At 47.7% G+C, this 23,197-nt stretch overlaps 1 protein-coding gene across 1 annotated transcript in view; it reads right to left on the bottom strand.

The window, feature by feature from the left end:
• Positions 1–12,825: 12,825 nt before the first annotated feature.
• AGBL1 (AGBL carboxypeptidase 1) overlaps positions 12,826–23,197 on the bottom strand; it is a 351,974-nt gene continuing 341,602 nt past the window's right edge. The window contains exon 23 of the mRNA XM_056866097.1: positions 12,826–13,042. Coding sequence (XP_056722075.1) covers positions 12,826–13,042 — 217 coding nt within the window. The remainder of the gene's footprint in view (positions 13,043–23,197) is intronic.

The following is a 23,197-nucleotide window of genomic DNA, read 5'->3' as shown; positions in this document are numbered from 1 at the left end:
TTACGATGAAAGATTCAAATAACTAAATAAGACAGGCTTGGCAGGGAAATGGCTGAGGGCGGGGAGAGGATAAACGTCTCCAAATATTTGAAACGTGTGATGTGCCAAGAAAGGAGCAACGTTGCGAAGGGTGATAGAAATAGGTGGCGAGGCGGTAGGAACAAGGAAGGTGGGGATGGGGACGGGGGTACCATTAAATGGGGCAAGATGAAAATACGAGCTGACAGTGAAATAGACCCTTAGGAACAGTCTCCCGAGGAACATGGGGGGAGCCCCCTTCGACGGGATGCTGGAGGCAAGACTTGACATTATCCTCGGCAAATCAAATTACCATAAGCTCTGTTAACAAGGACTCGGCGGCGCTTAGTCAGGTGGTTGTACATCAGGCCTCTTGTTATCGTCAGATTTTATGCGGCGGCTTCTGGGGCGAGTTTTCCTCCCTACCGCTTGGCCAGTTGACTGGGTTTCCAACCTCCAGGTGTTGGCCAGGGATCTGAGGAGGGTGGGGTTTGGAGAGGGGAGGGGCTTCAGTGCCATAGAGTCCATGGCCAAAGCGGCCATTTTTCTCCAGGGGGACTGATTTCTTTCACCTGGGGATCAGTTGTAATAGCGGGGGATCTCCAGCCACGGCCTGGAGGTTGGCAGCCCTAGGAGAATGTGAGGCCATCGTACATGCCCGAGACTAGGTTGCCCCCGAGTCATATGACACCCGTCAAAGAACTTAAGCAGTGACGCCTGGATCGCGATTCAAGGCAATTAATGTGATCCAACAATAGAACATGAACAAATGGCGCTATTATGCCTTTTTTATGACTCCATCAGCTTTCGGAACAAGGCGAGCAGCCCTTTCCCCCCCTCCTGCTGAGCTGAGAGGCTTAACATTTAAATCCCCCCTTTTTAATTCCACCGTTTGGTTTCCTGTACGCTGCGATCTGCAGCTGTGGGCCGCTGCCCGCGAGCCGGCCAGGTTGGAAGGCTCCGGCAGTTCTGAATGTTCCCTTCCCCTTGGCAAAGCAAGGAAGGACAAAGCGTCTCTCGCCCCAGAGGCAGAGGGAGGAAGCCAACTGGCACTGAGAGCGTCAGCTTGCTCAGGTCTCTGGGAGGCCATTGACTTTGGAACTGGCTCCGGCCCTTCCGCTCAACCTCCAGCCAACAGATGACGGTCAAATCCATTCAATTACTGGGGCAAAGGGCTATGCCTGGAAGGACATCAAAACTGCCACCGTTCAACGAAATGAAATCAGAGGTGTGTCCACGCCACGAGGAGCAGGGCAGGAACAAAGGCATAAAATGGGTAATAGGATTGCTGAGAATTTTGATGGACATGCTTTCCTTTTTTAAAAAAAAACAAGTTTCTAGTCCCACTGCTTCCCTGAAAAGAAGAAGAAGAAGAAGAAGAAGAAGAAGAAGAAGAAGAAGAAGAAGAAGAAGAGCAGGAGGAGGAGGAGCAGGAGGAGGAGGAGGAGCAGGAGGAGGAGGATTTTATATGCTGTACAGGGGCTTATGACCCAGCTGGAGGGGTATGAGACCCATCTCAGAGTCTTGACTAATGGATTGAAGACCACTGCTAGAGTGTACTGAGAGCACAATATCCGGTGAAGAAGAAGAGTTGGTTTTTACATGCCGATTTTCTCTACCTTTTAAGGAGAATCAAACTAGCTTCCAATCGCCTTCCCTTTGTCTCCCCACAACAGACACCTTGTGAGTTTGGTGGGGCTGAGAGTTTGGAGAGAATGGTGACTGGCCCAAAGTCACCCAGCAGGCTTCATGTGGAGGTGTGGGGAAACCAACCCGGTTCACCAGATTAGAGTACACTGCTCATGTGGAGGAATGGGGAATCAAACCCGGTTCTCCAGATTGGAGTCCGCCGCTCCTAACCACTACACCATGCTGGCTCATGAGGCTTGACACATTCAGTGGTAGCAGTAATGGATTTAGGCCGTTGTGCTGAGTACTTTTTCCTGGATTAAGTCTGGCCTAGGAATGTAATGTAGAGACAGGCAATGGCAAACTACCTCCGTTAATCTCCTGCCTTGAAAACCCTATGAGGTCACACATGAACACATGAAGCTGTCTCATACTGAATCAGACCATTAGTCCATCAAGGTCAACATTGTCTACTCAGATTGACTACTCAGAAACTAAGCAGGGTCAGCCCTGGTTAGTACTTGGATGGGAAGACCACCAACGAAGTCCAAGGCTGCTATGCAGAGGCAGGCAAAGGCAAGCCACATCCATTCATCTGTTGCCTTGAAACCCCGATGGGCTCACCATGAGTTGGCTACGATTTGACAGTACTTTACGCAGATCCATTTTTCAGCATCCCACGAGAATCCCCCAACCCTAGAGACCTTGTCTGGGGGGTGGATCAATTTTGCTGCTTTTGTTCTCTGCACTGAGGTCATACAGTTTACAATTCAATATCAAGGCAACAAATATGTGTCGGGCACAGAATTTTAATGATGTTTCTTTTTAAATCTTGCAACGGGAAAGCAATATGGAGACAGTCCAGACTGCTTGGTCATCGTTTCAGTTTACTAGATAGGCTGGCTGTTCATCTGCTGTCTGGATTCTGTCACTAGGGGTTCTCCCCCTTGGCACCTGCATGCATGCACACACACGCACAAACTCACACCTTTCTTGTTTTTAAAAACTACAGTGGGAAATGAAAGGGCAGGAAAAGCAACAGTCTTATCACCGGCAGAAATACGCCATGGATCATCCAGAAAAGATCTGAGAAACTGAGTCTCGAGAGAGGGACCTTCAGCCCCGAGATGATTGTCGAGGCAGCAACTTGACAGCGCAAGAGAAATTTCGCACAGACAAAAAAGCCGCTCAGCTTCTTCAGGCATGTGTCTAAAATAGATTTGTTGTGCTGCAGAGGGGAAAGGTTCTCCCGCCGAAGCATTCTGGGGACAGAAAGGGTGTGCAAATGTTCCTCGTGCTGAATTCCTCCTCTCCAGCTCCCTTTGTTTCTATATCCCCTCATTAATTATACTAAATCAGAATCAGAGCTGGGCTGAGCGATCACAGCAGGGTAACCCTTGCAAGAGCCGGGCTGCTGGATCAAAAAGGACAGCCTCTTTGGGGATCCCGTTCCGCAGAGCTGGAGCCACGATGGAAAAGGCCCCGGGCTCTTGTTAATGCCAGATGGGCCCATCCTAAGTGGTGGGACAGCCAACAGATGCCCTGGGTTGGCATGCAGGGACACATGGAAGAAAGACGGTCCTTCAATTCTGTCCCCATTAAGGGAGGTGGTGAGCTGCCCCTCACCGGCAGTCTTCAAGCAGCGGCAGGAAGAACACGTGTTGGGGATGCTCTAGGCTGATCTTGCACTGAGCAGGGGGTTGGACTAGATTACCTTGTATGGCCACTTCCAACTCTATGATTCTAAGCCTCAACAAGAAAAGAAAATGATAAATCACGCAAGTAAATAAATAGATCTTGTGGTGGACCCCTTCCCTGATCTCAATGGTAATATGACACCAGTAAGAGTCGTGATACCTGTTTTTATATTACACATATAGGGGTTCACTAGGAAACTCCTTGATAGGCCACAGTCCTGGATGGGGTTGCCAACCTCCAGGTTCTAGCTGGAGATCTCCCGGTATTACAACTGATCTGCAGCCAATAGAGATCAGATCACCTGGAGAAAATGGCTGCTTTGGTAATTGGAGTCCCTCCCCTCTCCAAGCCCCGCCCTCCTCAGGCTCCGCCCCCAAAATAGCTAGATATTTCCCAAGCTAGACCTGGCAACCCTAAGAACATAAGAAAGGCCCTCTGGATCAGACCAAGGCCCATCAAGTCCATCAAGTCCACAGTGGCCAACCAGGGGCCTGTAGAAAGCCCACAAGCAAGACGACTGCAGCAGCATTACCCTGCCTGTGTCCCACAGCACCTAATATAATAGGCCTGCTCATGAGAACATAAGAAAGGCCCTGCTGGATCAGACCAAGGCCCATCAAGTCCAACAGTCTGTTCACACAGTGGCCAACCAGGTGCCTCTAGTCCGGAGGATCATTCAGAGGCATGAGTTAAGGGCTCCAAGCACTGGGAAATCTGCTTGCACTGCTAAGTTCAGATCTTTCAACAACAGCAACAATTTACCGGTTGTTTCTTGCCGCATGGCCACTGGTTGTCTGTGGCTCAATGGCAGCTCATCTCCAGACTACAGAGAGCTCCCCTGGAGAAAAGGGATGCTTTGGCATTGCACCCCACTGAAATCCCTGGCATGGCACCCCACTGAAGTCCCTGTCCTCCCCAGGCTCCATCCCCAAATCTCCAGGAGTTTCCCAACCTGGATCTGGCAAACCTACCGCCTGCTGGCGAATATTCCCTCGAATCCCATCACAGCAAATAACTGTTCCCTCTTCTGTTTTACATGTTTTCAAACCCAGGTTTATAAGAGATTGGGGATAGAGAGCCTTACTTTTTTATTTTTTTTATTTTTTTAAATATATACTTAGCTACTTAGCCAAAGCACAAACTATCCCACGGTCAGTTAACATGGTCAATAGACACTGTTCAATTGACAAGCAACCTATATATATTTAAGTGGAACGGCTCTGCGGCTTCTCACGTCGAGAGTAATTTCCCTTTCATCGGAAAGGCTGAAAGCATCAATTTGCACCCGTGAAATGAGGAATTTCCTTATGTGCCAGATAGGGAAGATGGGAACAAAGGGAGGAGGAGAAGCCTGGCTCGGGGGACACAGATAAAACCCAACACCTCTGGATCTGCAGCAGCTGTTACCAGCTAGGGGGGTAGAAAGCAGAGAGGATAGCGGTCCCCTCCTTTCTAATTAATCTATTGCTCTTTCACATCCACAAAGACCAATCCAGCCTCAGCACATTTGCTAGGAAACAGTTTCCAGTGAAATTTTCACGTACGCAAAGAGCAATCCCGCCTCAACACATCTGCTTGGAAACAGGTTCCACTGAAATTAATGGGGCATGCGTCTAACTTTAGGATTAGGGGGTGATCATTTTTCCATATGTGTGGGACAGCTTTCCCCTTCTGCAGACATTCTGACCCAATCGAAACACAGCTTTTCATATATGAAGCTGCCTGAATAGGTCTCAGAAACCCGTGGCGCAAAGTGGTACTGCAGTCAAAGCTCTGCTCATGGCCGGAGCTCAATCCCGACTAGGGTTGCCCGGTCCTGCTTTGCTACCGGCGGGAGGTTTTGGGGGCGGAGCCTGAAGAGGGCGGGGTTTGGGGAGGGGAGGGACTTCAATGCCATAGAGTCCAATTGCCAAAGCGGCCATTTCCTCCAGGGGAACTGATGTTTGTCCCCTGGAGATCAGTTGTAATTAGGGTTCCCAGGTCCCTCTTCGCCACCGGCAGGAGATTTTTGGGGCGGAGCCTGAGGAGGGCAGGGTTTGGGGAGGGGAGGGACTTCAATGCCATAGAGTTCAGTTGCCAAAGCGGCCATTTTTCTCCGGTGATCTCATCTCTATCGGCCGGAGATCAGTTGAATTAGCAGGCGATCTCCTGCTACAACCTGGCAGTTGGCAACCCTAGTTGTAATAGCGGGAGATCTCCAGCCCCTGCCTGGAGGTTGGCAACATTACTGCATGCCATTCCTAGCACAACTAGCAAACCTCTGAGTGCAGAAGCAACATCTGCTAGAATTCCCCCTCTTTTTCTTGAACACGCAAGGGCTCCATCCTGCCCGGAATATGGCAATGTAGCTGCTTCCTGTTTTGCGGGGGGAAACACCCCGGCAGAGTTACCAAGGCGCACGGATAAACAAGCCCAGCGTTAATCTCAAATTATTCTTACGCTGTCTTTCATTAAAGCCAATCCATTTCTGTTCCTCTGTGCACAGCCTGGATCTGCTTAATTGCCATGACTCAGGGACAATGTTAATGGCTCAGAGAGGCGTAGCGACAAAGTCCCTCTCCTGACCTCTAGAGGCCAGCAAGGTGAAGGACTCGGAGAGACTTGGCTGACGTTCAAGCCAAGACAGAGGCTGCACACAAGGCAGACAGTCTCTTCCTCCCCGCCCCCACCTCCCAGAATCTCTCATTCCTTGCTCGTTGGGTGTCTAGGCTCAACAGGGAACGGGACTTTGTTATATTTCATAGTTGCGTAGAAATTTGGCAGGTTCCAGTGCTTCTTCGTTACATCCGAGAAGGGAACTTGAGTATCATCAACTGTAGAGACATCAACTCGCAGAGCCATCTGACAGCGTGGCAAACTATGGTTGAACCCATGAACACATGAAGCTGCCTTATACTGAACCAGACCCTTGGTCCATCAAAGTCAGTATTGTCTACTCAGACGGGCAGCGGCTCTCAGGGCTCTCAGGCGGAGGTCTTTCACATCACCTCCTTGCCTAGTCTCTTTAACTGGAGATGCCAGGGATTGAACCTGGGACCTTCTGCATGCCAAGCAGGTGCTCTACCACTGAGCCACGGCCCCTCCCTAATGGTTCCATTAGTTCAGTATTGTCTACCCTGACCAGTAGTAGCTTTCCAGGGTCCAAGGCACAGAGAAGTAAGAATCAGCGGGGTATAATGCCATAGAGTCCTAATTTCAAAGCAGTCATGTTCTCCAGGGGAACTGATATCTGTAGTCTGGAGATCAGTTGTGATTCCAAGAGATCTCCTGGCCCCACTGGGAGGTTGGCAACCCTGCCCTCTAGCTCCAAACTGTCTACGTTGATTGGCTCTCCAAGGTGTTATTTAAGATCTTTGAAAATGAAGATTCAGTCCCTTTGTGAGGCAGGAGGGGCTGAGAGAGTTCGGAGAGAACTGTGACTGGCCCAAGGTCACCCAGCAGGCTTCATGTGGAGGAGCAGGGAAACAAACCTGGTTCACCAGATTAGAGTCCGCCGCTCATGTGGAGGAGTGGGGAATCGAACCTGGTTAACGAGATTAGAGTCCACCGCTCATAACCACTACACCACACAGCTATTTTCTCAATCTTTGTTCTGGAACATAGAATCATAGAGTTGGGAGAGACCTCCAGGATCATCTAGTCCAACTCCCTGCACAATGCAGGAAATTCACAACTATCTCCCCCCCATCACACACACACACCCAGTGACCCCTGCTCCATGCCCAGAAGACGGCAAAAAAAGCCCCTCCAAGATCCCTGGCCAACCTGGCCTAGAGAAAAACGGCTTCCTGACCCCCAAGTGGCAACCAGCATTTCTCTGGGCATGTAAAAAAGGGGCCACGAGAGCCAAGCACGGACACAACCCTTCCTGCCCTCCCTCTCACAATCTGTAGTGCAGTTCTCCAGTGTGGTGCGGGTGAATGCTGTGACAGGTGCCAATCTGGCCCCCATTTGTGCCTTTTCCAAGTAGTAGGAGGTGCTTCAGAAGAAGCCAGGAGGCATTGCCTTTATGTCTTCGGGGAGCACCCATTCAGAAATGGCTGCCTCCGACATTGGCGGATGGCTCGGCTTAGAGCAGTGGTTCCCAACCTTTTTTTGACCAGGGACCGCTAGGACTTTTTTGTTCGGTGCAGGGACCCCAAGGTTCAAAATAAAAATTCAGAGAATTTGAAAATAAACTTTAAGCATAACTGTTAGTTAAACATTAAACAGAATAATATTTGAATATATATTTTTATAATAGAGAACTTTTAATTGAAAATATTAATTTATTATGGGTTTATAACTTTGTTTCGTGGACCTTAATTTAGTTCTCGCGGACCCCTGGGGGTCCATGGACCCCTGGTTGGGAACCAGTGGCTTAGAGGCTCCTAACGTTTTTGTGTGGAACCGCCCACTGTTTTGCGCTGCAGCCCTTTCGTTACGGCGCCTACCGCCTGTTCTCAAAGTTTCCGAAGCATCCGCAGGTCCGACAAGGTTAGGGACCCTGCTCGAGAGCAACCTTGTTCGATTTCCAAAGTTTTTTCCGGCCGAGGTCAAGAAGAGTTCAGTCTCCGACAATTGGAATGCAATACCCGTCACATTTGGGAAACAATAATCTGACACGGCCAGTTTTTGACAACTTCGGACAGCACTGACCTGCCGTAGGAGTCAGCGACTGATGAGATCTGACATTTGACATTCAGGAGCCGTCTCCAGCATCTGACAGCTTAGAGGGATGCTTCCAAAATTCTCCTCCGCTGAACCTCTCCATGGATTTGGGTAAACTTGTTTCCGAAGTGGGAAAGTGCGGCCAAAATCGATTAGCAATTCTCTTTTGTTCTGTTTCTGATTTTTTTTTTTAAACAAAAAAATCTGAGCCGTGTTTATATCTGGCTTGTCATAGTTTTCAGTTGCTGCAGTACATTTCCAGAGATGGCAAGACTTGGGGGGATCCTGGGGGCACTTGTCTGTGTGTGTGTGTGCATGCGTGTGTGAGCTCAAGACACAGCTGACTTATGGCAACCCATAAGGAAGGGGCTGTGACTCTGGCAGAGCATCTGCTTGGCATGCAGAAGGCCCCAGATTCAGTCCCCGGCATCTCCAGTTGAACACATGAAGCTGCCTTATACTGACTCAGACTCTTGGCCCATCAAAGTCAGTATTGTCTTCTCAGACCTGCAGCGGCTCTCCAGGGTCTCAGGCAGAGGTCTTTCACATCACCTACTTGCCTAGTCCCTTTAACTGGAGATGCCAGGGATTGAACCTAGGACCTTCTGCATGCCAAGCAGATGCTCTACCACTGATGTGAAAGACCTCTGCCTGAGACCCAGGAGAGTCGCTGCTGGTCTGAGTAGACAATGCTGACTTTTATGGACCAAGGGTCTGACTCAGTATAAGGCAGCTTCATATGACCCCATTGGCTTTTCAAGGCAAGAGACATTGGGAGGTATATTGCCATTGCCTGCCTCTACCTTATGACCCTGGGATTCCTTGGTGGTCTCCCATCCAAATACTAACCAGGGCCGACCCTGCTTAGCTTCTGAGATCTGATGAGATCGGGTTAACCTGGAGCTATCTGTTCACTCAGAAAACCAGCCAAGCCATGCTATTTATTTTCATAGGATGTTGAGGTTTGGGTCTCGGTGGAGTGGGTGGGCAGGAGGAATCGTTATCAGGAGGGGCATAGTGGCGCCCATCAACCCTGAATCTATCCTCCCATGTTGCTGAGGCGCATGAGCCCATTGATTAAACATTGCAAAAAAGCAATTGTGACTCACAGAAAAATTGAGAAGGGCCTTTAACCCTGAAGAGTGGCAGAGATTTTAGTCCCTGGAATGACTTAATCTCTAGTATTTGCCTAGGAGAAAGTTGGAATGTTGAATTGCTGACAAATATGTGTAGTTTTAGCTGGTATCTATTAGGACTATCCTGTGTTTATCAAGATTGTTTGTATATAAATTGTATTCTTTCTGTAATTAATGTTTCCTTTATATATCTACTGGTCGTGGACTGTAATAATAAAGAACTGAACTGAAGCAAATGTGACATTTCCCTGCATTGTGCAGGGGGTTGGACAAGATGACCCTGGTGGTCCCTTCCAACTCTATGATTCTATGACATGGCACATCTGGTTGTTTCAAGGCTGGTTTTGTGTGGTGCTTCACCCATGTTCCGAAATACTTTCCCACTTTCTTCCTGACCAGGATAGGTTTCTTTCCCCCCCCCACTAGCTGCTGTTACTATGGTGTCACAGGCCACCCCCTTGCTTATTTGCCCTTTTTATCTCTGGCCTTTTATGCAGGGACGTTTCCCCATGGTCACCCCCGCCGACTGCTCCGGGGCTTCCTTGTGATTATGCATGCCTTTTCCGCCTGTCAGAGGTCACCTAGCCAGAATCTGGATAATGTGGGCAAAACGCACGGGGAGAGCGAGGCAACCTCTGACGGCCAGAAAAAGCATGCATAATCACAAGGAAGCCCCGAAGAAGTCGGCGGGGGTGACCACGGGAAAACGTCCCTGCATAAAGGGCCTTGGTCACACATCCAGTTTCAGCCAATTGGTGATTATGCAAAGACTGGCATGCTATTGCCACGATATCCATCTAATCAAACTGAGTCACATCACTGAGAGCAAATTAAGTTTGAGCCAACAGAGAAGCAGGCCCAAAAATTGTCAGGGAAAGGAGGCTTTTTGGGGGTGCCGCTGAAAACGTTCATGAGCAAAAGTTCCTCTCAGCTCAGCCCTTGCTTTTGACTGAGTTCCCCCCCCCCCGTCCTTCTATGATTTTTGCAGGGCCTGAGCATAAACGGAGCCAGGTTTGGGGGCAGAGCTGAATAATAAGGAACAGGCCCTCTGCTGCTTAGCATTTGTCCCGTTTCCCCACCATTCAAGGAAGCTGTCACACAGTAAAGATAATATAACAAATGGCATTTTTTACATCCCGACTGTACCCTGCATGGGACTCAGAGATCTTCCTTTGACCCAGGACACATTAAAAAGGCCAAGAGCAGCACCGCTGTAGCCCGTTGTACCGCTGTACTGTCACAATTCCACCCCCCAGGTTCTCTTTTATTATTATTTTATTACATTTTAAACATTTTCGTGACACAGAAGGGGGTAAAAGTCAATCCCATTTACTATTTTTCCCTGGAGGAGAGATGAGTCCTCCTTGGTGAATTCTAAATGCCATCGCAAGGAGCCTCCGAAGCGGCTGACGCTTTCCTGATGATGCTTTCCTTGAGATTTGCTGGAAGGAGGTGACTTTTGGGGGGCCAGGGTTCTACCGAGCTGGAGGTGGGGGTGGAGAGGGATGGCCAGAGTGGAGAGAAGGAAATCCCTGGGAGGTGTGATTCACAAGCAGCCAGCGCTCTTGGAAGAGTCAGGTCTAGGGTTGTGCGTATCGATATACCCAAATCAAAAATAAACCCAAAATTAGCTGTTTCTGCAATATTCGGGTTTCGGGTCACCTGAATACCAGAACCTGGGAATCTGCCCAAAGCCGAATAGGCGATTCCTGAAAAAGCCAAAAAGATTTTCAGCTTTTTCAGGTTTCGGCTATGTGCCTTTGCTCAGATGGACAGCTCTGTGCTTTCTCCCATTTGTTCTATATTTGAATAGTTTTGTTAGGGGCCCATAGTTTTGAGGAGTAACTTGAATACAAGAAGCTGCCTCCCTGCCTTCCGCTCAGTCAAGGTCACTCCTGTTAACTCTGACTGGCAGCTGCTTTCTAGGGTCTCGAGTTGAGAGCTTTCCCATCCCCTGCCAGTGTGTGTAAAGTGCTGTCAAGTCGCAGCCGACTTATGGCTACCCCATAGGGTTTTCAAGGCAAGAGACGCTTGGAGGTGGTTTTGCCATTGCCTGCCTCTGCATGGGCGGAGAGAGTTCTGAGGGAACGGTTACTGGCCCAAGGTCACCCAGCAGGCTTCATGTAGAGGAGCGGGGAATCTAACCCGGTTCTCCAGATTAGAGTCCGCTCCGCCGCTCTTAACTACTACAGCATGCTGGCTCTTCACCACCTGCTACCCGGTCCTTTTAATTGGAGTCACCAAGGATTGAGCCTGGGACCTTCCGCATGCAAAACAGAAGCTCTAACACTGAGCCCCATTCTCAATCCCTTGACATATCTCAAGTGTTGTGCGGAAGCCCCCTGACACATATCTCTACATTTCCTTCAGCTCCAAAGGGACTCCCTTTCTGTCATTGGGCACAAACTCCCTGAGTCTGTTTGGTTCTCTACTTTAGCTCCGCCTTGCTTGGCTTCAACCCCACCCCTAGCGTGACCAAAGCTAGCAATGCCCTTGCAGTCTAATCCTATGCAGAGTTACTTCACTGACATTAATAGGCGTACAGTGCAATCCTAAGGAGAGTTACTCCAGTCTACGCCCACTCATTTCAATGGGCTTAGACTGGAGTAACTCTCTTTAGGATTGCACAGACTGGCGTAATGCTGCATACGATTGCCCTGTAAGCAGGCTTCCACCTTGATCATCAGGAAAAAGTGAATTAGTTTGGGCAAGGCAGTATTCCACAAAGCCATTATCATCCCAATAAAATAAACCTCAGGTGGGGAAGATATCCCTCCAATAACAATAGCAATTGATAGGGTTGCCAGGTCCCCCCTGGCCATAGGGATGCCAGCTCCAGGTGGGGGGAAACTGATGAGGGCAGGCTTTGGAGAGGGGAGGGACTTCAATGCTATAGGGTCCAATTGCCAAGGCATCTTCTCCAGGGGAACTGATCTCTCTCACCTGGAGATCAGTTGTAATAGTGGGAGATCTCCAGCTACTACCTGCCAGTTGGCACCCTTACCTGGCCACTAGCTGGTGATGTGGGGGGGAATAGGGTTGCTGGATCCAGGTTGGGATACTCCTGGAGATTTGGGAGTGGAGCCTGGGGAGGATCGGGACCTCAGTGGGGTACAATACCATAGAGTCCACCCTCCAAAGTATCCATTTTTCTCCAGAGAAGCTGACCTCTGGAGTTTGGAAATGAGGTGTAATTCTGGGGAATCCTCCGGCACCACCTGCAGGATGGCATCCCTAATAACTGAATATGGGCCACTGCACTGGAATGGCCCACCTCTTCGCAGCCTTGCCGTATCAGTGTTTCCTCTTCCCAAATGTCCAAATATTATATATATTTGGGAGGAGTAAACACCGAGGGGGAGGGAGAGAAAAACAACAACCATGGACTCTTTCCCCTCAGATAACACTGAACACTGAGAGAGAGAGAGAGACAGAGACAGAGATAGAGACAGAGGCAGATGGAAGCAATCTCTTGGCCTCTTTTCCTTCAGGTAGCATAAACACTGGGAAAAAAGTCTACGTTGAAAGCACAGGTGTGGCGGCACATCTGGGACCGGAGCTGTCACCAGCTGAGAAAGAAACACAAGCAGCGACCCATCTGCTCCCTGCTGGGGAATTCAATGATCCGGGCTGCTCTCTGTTCTGCCGAAGACCCCAACTGATGCTGAAAAGTGGCACGGGGAGGGGGGAAGCTCTACCGGCTGGAGATATAAAGTCCATCGCAAGGCTTGAGGCCGCACACCTGCCCTTTGCCGGCCTCCGCCTCCGCACTCCCTCCGTCTGGCCCGCGGGGACGTTCCCGCATGGCGTAGTCCAGCTCCGAGAAGTCTCCCTCCTGGTCGGAGCAGCTGTCGGTGTTGTAATCCACGTCGTCCCCGACGGGGAGTTCGTCGTCCGTCTCCACGCTGACGCTGATGCTCCTGCCAGAGAAACAGGATGGAGAAAGAAAGAGAATGGAACCAAGAGGACAGGAAGAGGAGCTATGAGAGAAATTAGAGTTTGGAAAGGACAGGAGCCCTGCGGCTGTATGTTTCGCACTGAGTGCAGGAAGGAGAAAAGGGGTATAAAGGCAGAAATAATGCTGTGTAGTGATTAACCTTTAGGTGCCTCTCCCTACTGAGATGAGGCGGGCGACAACCTGAGACAAGGCCTTCTTGGTCATGGCACCAAAACTTTGGAATTATCTCCCCAGGGAGGTTCGTCTGTCCCCTCTTGTTGCCCTGTTCCTCCAGCAGGTGGCAACTTCTTTATTCCGCTTGGCATTCCCACAAGCATCCCTCCTTCCGCCCCGTGTTTATCTTTTATAGGAGCCCCGATGGGGCAGAGTGGTAAACTGCAGTACTGCAGTCCAAGCTCTGCTCGTGACCGGAGTTCGATCCCAACGGAAGTCAGTTTCAGGTAGCCAGCTCAAGGTGGACACAGCCTTCCATCCTTCCGAGGTCAATAAAATGAGTACCCGGCTTGCCGGGAGGCTCAATTGTAGATGACTGGGGAAGGCAATGGCAAACCACCCTGTAAACAGAGTCTGCCTAGTAAACATTGTGATGTGACATATCCCCATGGATCAGTAATGACCCGGTGCTTGCACAGGGGACTACCTTTAAAAATATTGTATATATATTTTAAACTCTGATCTTAAATTGTTTTAATAATGCATTTCTGTGTTGGCTTTTAATGGCTTTTAAGATGGGATTTCGAATCATACATTTTAATTTGTTAGCCGTCTTAAGTGAGATACAAATGTTGTAAAATAAAAAAATAAATAAATGTTCTGGGAGATTACGGTTCAAATCCCCACTCTGCCACAAAACCCAAAAGCTGACTTTGGACCAGTCAGTCTATTCCATCTTAACCTACCCCACAAGGTTGTTGTGTTCCAATGGAGGAAAGGAGAATAATATATGCTAGCTTTATCTTCTTTATGGGCAGAAAGGCACCACGGTATAACCCAATCTCGTCAATTCTCAGAAGCTAAGCATAGTCAATACTTGGAAGGGAGACCACCAAGGAAGACTCTGCAGAGGAAGGCAATGGCAGACCACCTTTGCTTCTCACTTGCCTTGAAAGCCCTTTGCCGTGGTCTCCATTAAGTCAGTACTTGGAAGAGAGACCACCAAGGAAGACTCTGCAGAGGGAGGTAATGGCCAACCACCTCTGCTTCCCACTTGCCTTGAAAGCCCCTTGCTGGGGTCACCATAAGTTAGAAGCTAAGCAGGGTCGGTGCTTGGATGGGGGACCACCAAAGAAGACTCTGCAGAGGAAGGCAACAGCAAACCACCTCTGCTTCTTTCTTGCCTTGAAAGCCCCTTGCTGGGGTCACCATAGGTTGGCTGGGACTTGTCGGCACTTTATTCACACACATGCCCTGAGCTTCTTGGAAGAAGGGCAAGACAAAAATGTACCACCCAAATAGTAGATCTAAAGTTGGTTTCCATTTTATTCTCTTGCAACTGGGGATGGCACAAACTTTGCAGTGAGCACCTGCAATCCTGAGTCAGACAGCCCTGGCCGTCCATTAGCTGAAGCTTGGATCTGTTGACCTTTCTGCCATGAACAGCCGCTGAACAGCTTTGCAGGTGTGCAGTAGCTGCAGTGGTGGCATTCTTTTCCTTGTGGTGGTGGAACTTCCTTTGTGGGGCTTTTACATCTGCTCAGGAGGTAAGATGGTTCCACCCCAAGGTCATGGGTGGTTGGGTAAGGTCCAGAAATAATGTGAGAGGAGGACCTATGCCTCCCACAAACGTGTGCAAAAATGTGCAATGCCACAGATTTAAACATTAAAACTCAAATGGTGTGACTGATGCCCCCCAACTAGGGTTACCAGGTCTCTCTTGGAGTGGTGGAGTCTGATCTGGAGAACCAGGTTTGATTCCCCACTCCTCCACATGAGTGGCGGAGGCTAATCTGGTGAATTGGGTTTGTTTCCCCACTCCTACACATAAAGCCAGCTGGGTGACCCTGGGCAAGTCACAACTCTGTTAGAGCTCTCTCGGCCCCACCTACTTCACAGGGTGTCTGTTGTGGGTAGGGGAAGGCAATTGTAAGCCAGTTTGATTCTCCCTTCAGTGGTAGAGAAAGTCGGCATATAAAAACCTATTCTTCTTTGCCACCAGCGGGAGGATTTACAACTGGTCTCCAGCCGACAGAGATCAGTTCGCCTGGGGAAAATGGCCGCTTTGGAAATTGGACTCTATGGTGTCGAAGTGTTGGGTATTAGATAGCGAGCTTTGTTACATGTCAGACAGTTAAGGGGTTAATATTGTAACTGACCAAATGGCCAGTTTGTAGTGGCCATTGCAATCGTGCTTGAGGGTCACGTATATAACTATTTTGCATGTTTAACTGCTTTCGATTTCTTTGTTAGAAGAGAAAGTAGTTGCACACTTTTGCTTGGACTGCTAAGCAGGCAGGATGAGAGGCTCTCCTTTCGCTAAGGATGCCTACTCATAAGTAAGCTTAGTGCCTTGCCAAAGGTTTTGGCAAGTATAGGAAACATAGAATGTAGACAGAATTATTTGTTTTGTATCCCAGTGATATTTTTCCCTACCCTGAGTTAGAGTAAAGATTGTTTAACACAAAGACAAATGCTTTGTGTCTTTTGTGCGTGTGTGTGATCTCAATTCTCTATAGTTCAAGAGGAACGATCCAATCCCTCTGAATTGGTAGCAGAAAGAAAAGTATCGGGGATCCCTTTACAGGAACTGGGCCCCGATCTCCCTAATACGAACTCCCTCCCCAAACCTACCCTCCTCAGGCTCCGCCCCCCAAACCTACTGCCAGTGGCGAAGAGGGACCCGGAAACCCTAATGGGGTGGAGAAACCCCCTTGCAACTGGGATAAAAATGCATGCATTCAGTGTGAACAGATATGCAAAGGTTGATTGGCCTGTGCTCATTTACAATCTAGCATCCCACAAGCCCCATCCGCTGCGGTCTCGGGGAGCCTCGGCAGCAATTTGCAACTTTATGATGTGATAAATAGAATCCCTTTGTTTTGATTTTTAATTTGCATATTTATTGAGAGATGACTTGATCTTAATTAGTCCTGCTTTGTATGTGCGTGTGTTTGTGTTTGTTTGTTTGCATCGGCTCTTGAAAGGCTGGTTTTGTGTGTAAGGATTCCAAATTCCTGCTGACATAACAGAAACAATGGGAAAGACAGACCCGGTGGGGTTTTTATTTATGCTTATGTCAATTCTTTCTTTCTTTCTTTCTTTCTTTCTTTCTTTCTTTCTTTCTTTCTTTCTTTCTTTCTTTCTTTCTTTCTTTCTTTCTTTCTTTCTTTCTTTCTTTTTTAATTTGCACCCTCTTTTCTGTTAAATCCTAGTATAAAAATTTCATTCTGGGTTGGTGCCAAGTTTTTGAAGTTAACTGCCCTGCCCGATTGTATGGGCATGCCATGAATATCTACAATTCATTCATTCATTCATGCCATGAATATCTACAATTCTCTGCTCTCAAACCAAAATTGCATGGCCGCTCTCGCAGATAACTGTACCAAACAAGCAGGCCTTTGTATACTCATCACAGGTCACTGAACTGTGGTTGTCCAGAATAGCCTTGAGTCCGTACTTTTGGAACGAGAATGCCCTGTAACAGTCTGGTCGGTTCTTTTGGATGAGGGAAAGATAAACAATGGGCGAAAACGCATGGTCGCTTTATCCTCCTTTAATCCCTGTTTTAGCCAGGATCGAACGCACATTAGGCAAAACGCATGCGTTCGATCCAGGCTGAATCCTGGCTGAAACAGGGATCAAATGAGGATAAAGCGACCATGCGTTTTCGCCCAATGTTTTGTCCTGGATGGCCCAGGTTAGACCAATCTTGTCAGATCTCAGAAGCTAAGCAGGGTTAGAACATGGACGGGAGACCAGTAAATATGCAGACGCAGGCAAAGTCAAACCCCCTCTGTTCCCCACTCCTCAGCAGAGCTACACCCTTCTCAGTCCACTGAAGTCAGTTTAGGATTGCATTGCAAGGAAGGAAGGAAGGAAGGAAGGAAGGAAGGAAGGAAGGAAGGAAGGAAGGAAGGAAGGAAGGAAGGAAGGAAGGAAGGAAGGAAGGAAGGAAGGAAGCCATAGGGTTGCCATGTCCCCCCTGACCACTAGCAGGGGATGGGGTGGTAAGAGTTGACAGGTCCAGGTTGGGAAACTCCTGGAGATTTGGGGAAGGAGCCTGGGGAGGACAGGGACCTCAGTGGGGTACAATGCCGTACAGCCCACCCTCCAAAACATCCATTTTCTCCAGGGCAAGTGATCTCTGTAGTCTGGAGATGATGTGTAATTCCAGGGGGATCTCCAGGTCCCACCTGGAGGATGGCATCCCCAAAGGAAGGTGGTTAACAAGTTTGCTAGATCCTCCCCCTCAGATTTTGCATCACTGCCCAATGGGATCCTTTCTCGGGGGGGGGGATGTGAGATCGCCATCTCTCCTGCCTCTGCGTCAGGTTTTCCTCCTCCAGACTGATGTTTCCGTTCCCTCAAAGAGCCTCCACAGCTGGTGAATGTTCTGCGAGATTAGTACGAATGTTCATGAGCATTCCGTGACATCACAGCAGCCCATGCAATGGCTGCCCCTCTCTAGAAAATCGGGGCAGGCAATGAACAGTTTATGGACTCGTAAGTGATAGCAATTGCCCTAGATTCCCATCCACTGCGATGCAGCTCTTAATACAATAGCAATTAATCCCTGACTCCAGATTCTGCCTGCAATGATTACCCAGTGTCAATGCTCTCTCTCTCTCTTTCTCTCTCTCTCTCCCCTCGCATTTCCCCCCTTTCTCCATAAAAGTCAAAGGCAAGGTGCGATTCATCATTAGGACTTGTACTAATTAGTTTTCCAGGGGTTCCCAAGGTAATTGCCGTCTGTAATGTTTGTAATTGATTTGGCCAGATTAAAAAATGGATGCCTGACCGAGGCCGGTGGGACTTGTATCATGTAAAATGGGGAAGAAAACATGCCAGGCGGGCGGGCTGGGAAAGCAGGAGGAGAAAGGTTGGCGCCCGGAGGACAGCAGGGGGTTATCTTCTCCACTGGATGGCCGTACACAATTCGATAAGCCTCTATCACGTTTCACTCTAGCGATCTTCTCTGTCAAGCCCCAGACTCTTACACGCTTCCTCCGAGCAAGCCAGCCCTTGATTATTTTGGTTGCCATTTCTGCCCTCTTTTCAGCGTGCTACAATATCTTTTTTTGAGACCCCATAGCCAGAACTCTACTCCAATCTGCATGATTCAGATCATTGGTTCACAGTGCATGCAACTCCATGGTTGACCAGCCACTTTGGGACAGACTGCTTCTGGGAACTACCGGGAAAAGTCGGGGTCGAATGAATAGCAGAATCCTTCCCTATTTAACCATGTGCTTGTGTTTCCGCTCTCTTACTCAAAAGCAAAGTTAGTTACAGAGCAACCATGTCATTCCCAGCTTTGACTTCCTTTATTGGTTCAAACAATGCAAGCCAGCAGTGGGCTTGTTTCTCACTACGGTTGCCAGTTTCAGGTTGGAAAGTACCTGTAGATTATCTAATTCGAATGTTTATAGATTAATGGTAACGGTTTATTTTTAATTACTAAAATTCTTAGTGAAATTTAAATATAAAGAACCATGATGAATTAGATAGTAAATGCAAAGGGGAGTATTAGAATCTTAAATGGACAGAGGAGGAGGGAGGGGAAGTTATAGAAAGTATTATAAACATATGAGAACTGTTTGTGTTTTTTTATATTAAGACAAATGATGATGAAATTAACTGTAATATTATTAAAAATAATAAAAAAAATTTAAAAAAAGGAAAGTACCTGTAGATTTTGGAGGTGGAGCCTGATGGGGGTGGGGTTTGGGGAGGGGAGGGGAGGGACTCCAAAAGGGTATAATGCCATATAGTCCCTCCCCTCTATACCTAGGTCTAAACTTGCCACAATCTCTCCCAATGTATTTTTATTTTCTGACCATCCCACGACATAGTCTATTATTTATGTTGGCTAGACTAAATGCCATTCCATCAAGGGAGTTAACGGGCCATCTAAATAGGGTATGGTATTGTGAGAGAGTATGCCGATGTGGTTCTGGCCAAACAGACACTCTTCAGCATTCCTTGTTTAGCTGCGACCTGCTCAACAAAGTGAGAGACAGATGGAGAAAGCCTTTTATCTGGGAATCTGCTTGCGAATTGGAAAATTTGAGGGTTTTTTAGCGAGGGCGGATTTTAATACCACATTGGCAGTTGCCGAGTTTTTATCTCAGTCAGTCAAGTTAAAAAAATACTAATTCTTTTATTGTTTATTGAGATATCTGTTTATATATATAATTCCTTTTTAAAGTTCGATCTTAGTGTGACATTGTTCAGGGTCAAATTGGCCCTATGAACAGTATCATTAAGGTATAATGCTATATAGTCCACCTTCCAAAGTGGCCATTTTCTCCAGGGGAACTGATCTCTGTCACCTGGAGATCAGTTGTAATAGCGTGAGATTTCTCCAGCCACCACCTGGAGGTTTGGTAGTCAAACAGAAATAACTAGTGCCCCAAAGGAGACTGTGAAATCAAAAAATTGAGCACTTGGGGCATTAAAAAAAGATGTTAAGCCTATTTCAGAATAGTGCAACCTTTATCTGGGTCCTTGAAACTTGTAAAATGCAGTGTGTAGCCAGCTAGCAAGGCAGCACCTTGCCGCTGTATAATTGTTAAAAAGTATCACAATTTACAATTTTTTCACAATAAAGTGGCTTTTCAATATTTGTGGTATATAACACAATACAATAGAAATGTCCATACAGGCCACCGACAATGGGGTTCTGGTATTTTATCCCATTTCGCGTCTGCTTCTTGGGTCGTGGCGATTCTATGTTCCGACTGGAACTTTTGTTCTGCAAAAATTTAATATATACCACAACCCAGAGGTTGGCAGCCCTAGAAAGAGAGGATTCTAATGGTACAGAGAGAACAAGGGATATAAGAGCGAGCGGGTTAAAAGGGAAATGGTAGCCCATACATCTTTCACTGGTGGCCATATCAGTAAGACCCTCTCATACTGATCGGGCTGAAATGCTGGTCCATGAAACGACTTATCTTACGTGCCCCTTTTATAGAGCCGAGAGAGGGACTGGTCACATACCTGCATCGGTAAACTAAATAATGCTCCCCCCACCAGATGATGCAGAGCATGCTTTCATGCGCTCATTTGAAATTTAGTTGGATCCTTTTCGAAAGGGGAAAGAACAAGCCAAAAAAAAAAAAATCAGAGTAAGCTACTGGGATTGGCACGGAGGTGCTCATCTTTCCGTTCCATGGCTGCATCTGTTCACGTCAGTTTGTTTTATTAATGAACGCCTGGCCTGAAGCTGTCGAAGGGAATGATAAAAGATGAGGGTCTCGCGCGAGGCTGATATAGAGATCTGGGTGGGTTTTTCTTTCCTGCGAGAAAGAAAATGTACGACACGCAGGATTGAACCCAGAGAGCTTGGCGATCCTCCGACTCTCCTAGCCTCCTAGTTTTTTAAAAGTCACTCAGAGGTAAGAGAGCAAAGTGCAGGGTTTTGGGTTTTTTTTTTTAAGCAACGCTGTAAGTGGAATTGGCATCCAAGACAGCCAAGTGTCTTCAGGGGTCTTGAAATTCAGGATTTACAAAAGTCTAGAGTGTCTGCCTTCTTTTAAAAAAACAAAAAAGGAGAGACCACGACTGAGCCTTTGACTGCCTGACCTACAGACCCAGGTATCCTCATCTGTTGATCTCCGCAGCATGAAAAGTGTCACCGAGGATTTCTGCAGATCGAATCGGTGTTGGTGTCACAAGAGCAGGCCTCGGCTGGGAATTGTGGGGTGGGGGTGAGAGCTGCCGCTGAATTTTGCCTCTAGCACGGGATCAAACCAAACTGTTCGGGAATCTTAAGGGAACCAAAAGAGTTCTGAGCAGGTCGGCCACATTGTTCAGGGGTTATTATGCCAGCCTCTGCCTCTGGCACTCAAAATAATCTCACCTGTTTTATATATCATACTTTAAATGTTGAAAGCATTTCACAAACATAACCTCAGAGGTCTTCACAACAACCCTTTAAAGTAGTCTGGTATTGTTATTCCTTGCATTTGAGGTGCTGTCGGACTATGAAACGATTCTACATCTGTCTGGGACCAATGGGTAGGGTTGCCAAGCGCCAGGTAGTAGCTAGAGATCTCCTTCTATTACAACTGATTTCCAGCTGATAGAGATTAGCTCCCCTGGAGAAAATGGCCGCTTTGGCAATTGGACTCTATGGCATGGAAGTCCCTCCCCTCCCCAAACCCCACCCTCCTCAGGCTCGGCCCCAAAACCTCCCACCGGTGGTGAAGAGGGACCTGGCCACCCTACCAATGGGACTTCTGATAGTAGAAATCTAGCCCTGTGTCCCAATCTTACAGCGGAAATGAAATTGATCATCATAGTGTACTCGACATTTAACCGATCAAATCTTATATTATCAAAACCGCTGCTCGTAACCCGCCTCCAAAACAATAAATTCAAAGATATGCCAAAATTCAGAAAACAAACACTGGAAAACATTTAGAGAGGCAATAAAAGTGATCTGCTCATTATAACAATTTATCATATTGATCTCTAAAAATGTCTGATTCAATTTAACCGGCGCAGCCGCAGCAAAAATAGACACTTCAAATGTTATGGCTCTATTAATAGTACCAGCAAGTCAATGTTCTACTCTGTAAAGCCAGGAGTGAAATGTATTGAAAATCTGGGTTGAAGTGCCTCTGTTCCAACCTTTCTATGTAGGACAGCTAAGTGCTTGTGAATTTCTACCTGATAGAAATTCTCCTTTGAATACACTGTCCCATTTTGAGTCATCACAGAACGGAACTGCACAATTATTCTCCCCCTCTCCCCACACCATATTAATAACATACGGACTTAAGAAAAAGCCCTGCTGGGTCAGACCAAGGTCCTTCAAGTCCAGCAGTCTGTTCACACAGTGGCCAACCAGGTGCCTCCAGGAAGCCCACAAACAAGACGACTGCAGCAGCATTCTCCTGCCTGTGTTTCACAGCACCCAATATATTCGGCATGCTCCTCTGATCCTGGAGAAAATAGGTATGGATCATGACTAGTAGCCATTTTTACTAGTAGCCATCAATACTCCTCTCTTCCATTAACATGTCCACTCCCCTCTTAAAGCCTTCCACGTTGGCAGCCATCACTGCATCCTGGGGCAGGGAGTTCCACAAATTAACTAAGCGTTGTGTAAAGAAATATTTCCTTTGCTCCATTTTGAATCTCTCACCCTCCAGCTTCAGCAGAGGACCCTGTGTTAGGCTTGCAATGGCTTTAAAAAAAATTAAATTTTGAACTTAGAAGAAGAAGAGTTGGTTTTTATATGCCGACTTTCTCTACCACTTAAGGGAGGTTAAAACTGGCTTACAATCACCTTCCCTTCCCCTCCCCACAACAGACACCCTGTGAGGTAGGTGGGGCTGAGAGAGCTCTAAGAGAACTGTAACTTGCCCAAGGTCACCCAGCTGGCTTCGTGTGGAGGAGGGGGGAAACAAATCCGGTTCACCAGATTAGCCTCTGATGCTCATGTGGAGGAGTGGGGAATCAAACCCAATCCTCCAGATCAGAGTCCACCGCCCCAAACCACCGTTCTTAACCACTACACCATGCTGGCTCTCTTAAAAACAAATACATAACATACAAACAAAATGGGAAATAACATATCTACCTACATAACACCTAACATAACACAACATAACATATTGTCAAATGTACCTTACTTTATCCTAAATTAACCTTCTATTCAAACAGTTTTTATTTCTACCATATATTAAGAACATAAGAAAGGCCCTGCTGGATCAGACCAAGGCCCATCAAGTCCAGCAGTCTGTTCACACAGTGGCCAACCAGGTGCCTCTAGGAAGCCCCCAAACAAGACGACTGCAGCAGCATCATCCTGCCTGTGTTCCACCGCACCCAAAATAATAGGCATGCTCCTCTGATACTAGAGAGAACAGGTATGCATCATGACTAGAGTCCATTTTGACTAGTAACCATGAATAGCCCTCTTCTCCATGAACATGTCCAC

Source organism: Euleptes europaea, chromosome 20, assembly GCF_029931775.1.
Source record: "Euleptes europaea isolate rEulEur1 chromosome 20, rEulEur1.hap1, whole genome shotgun sequence".
Taxonomy (NCBI): Eukaryota; Metazoa; Chordata; class Lepidosauria; order Squamata; family Sphaerodactylidae; genus Euleptes; species Euleptes europaea.
This window is presented reverse-complemented; position numbering and strand designations above follow the sequence as displayed.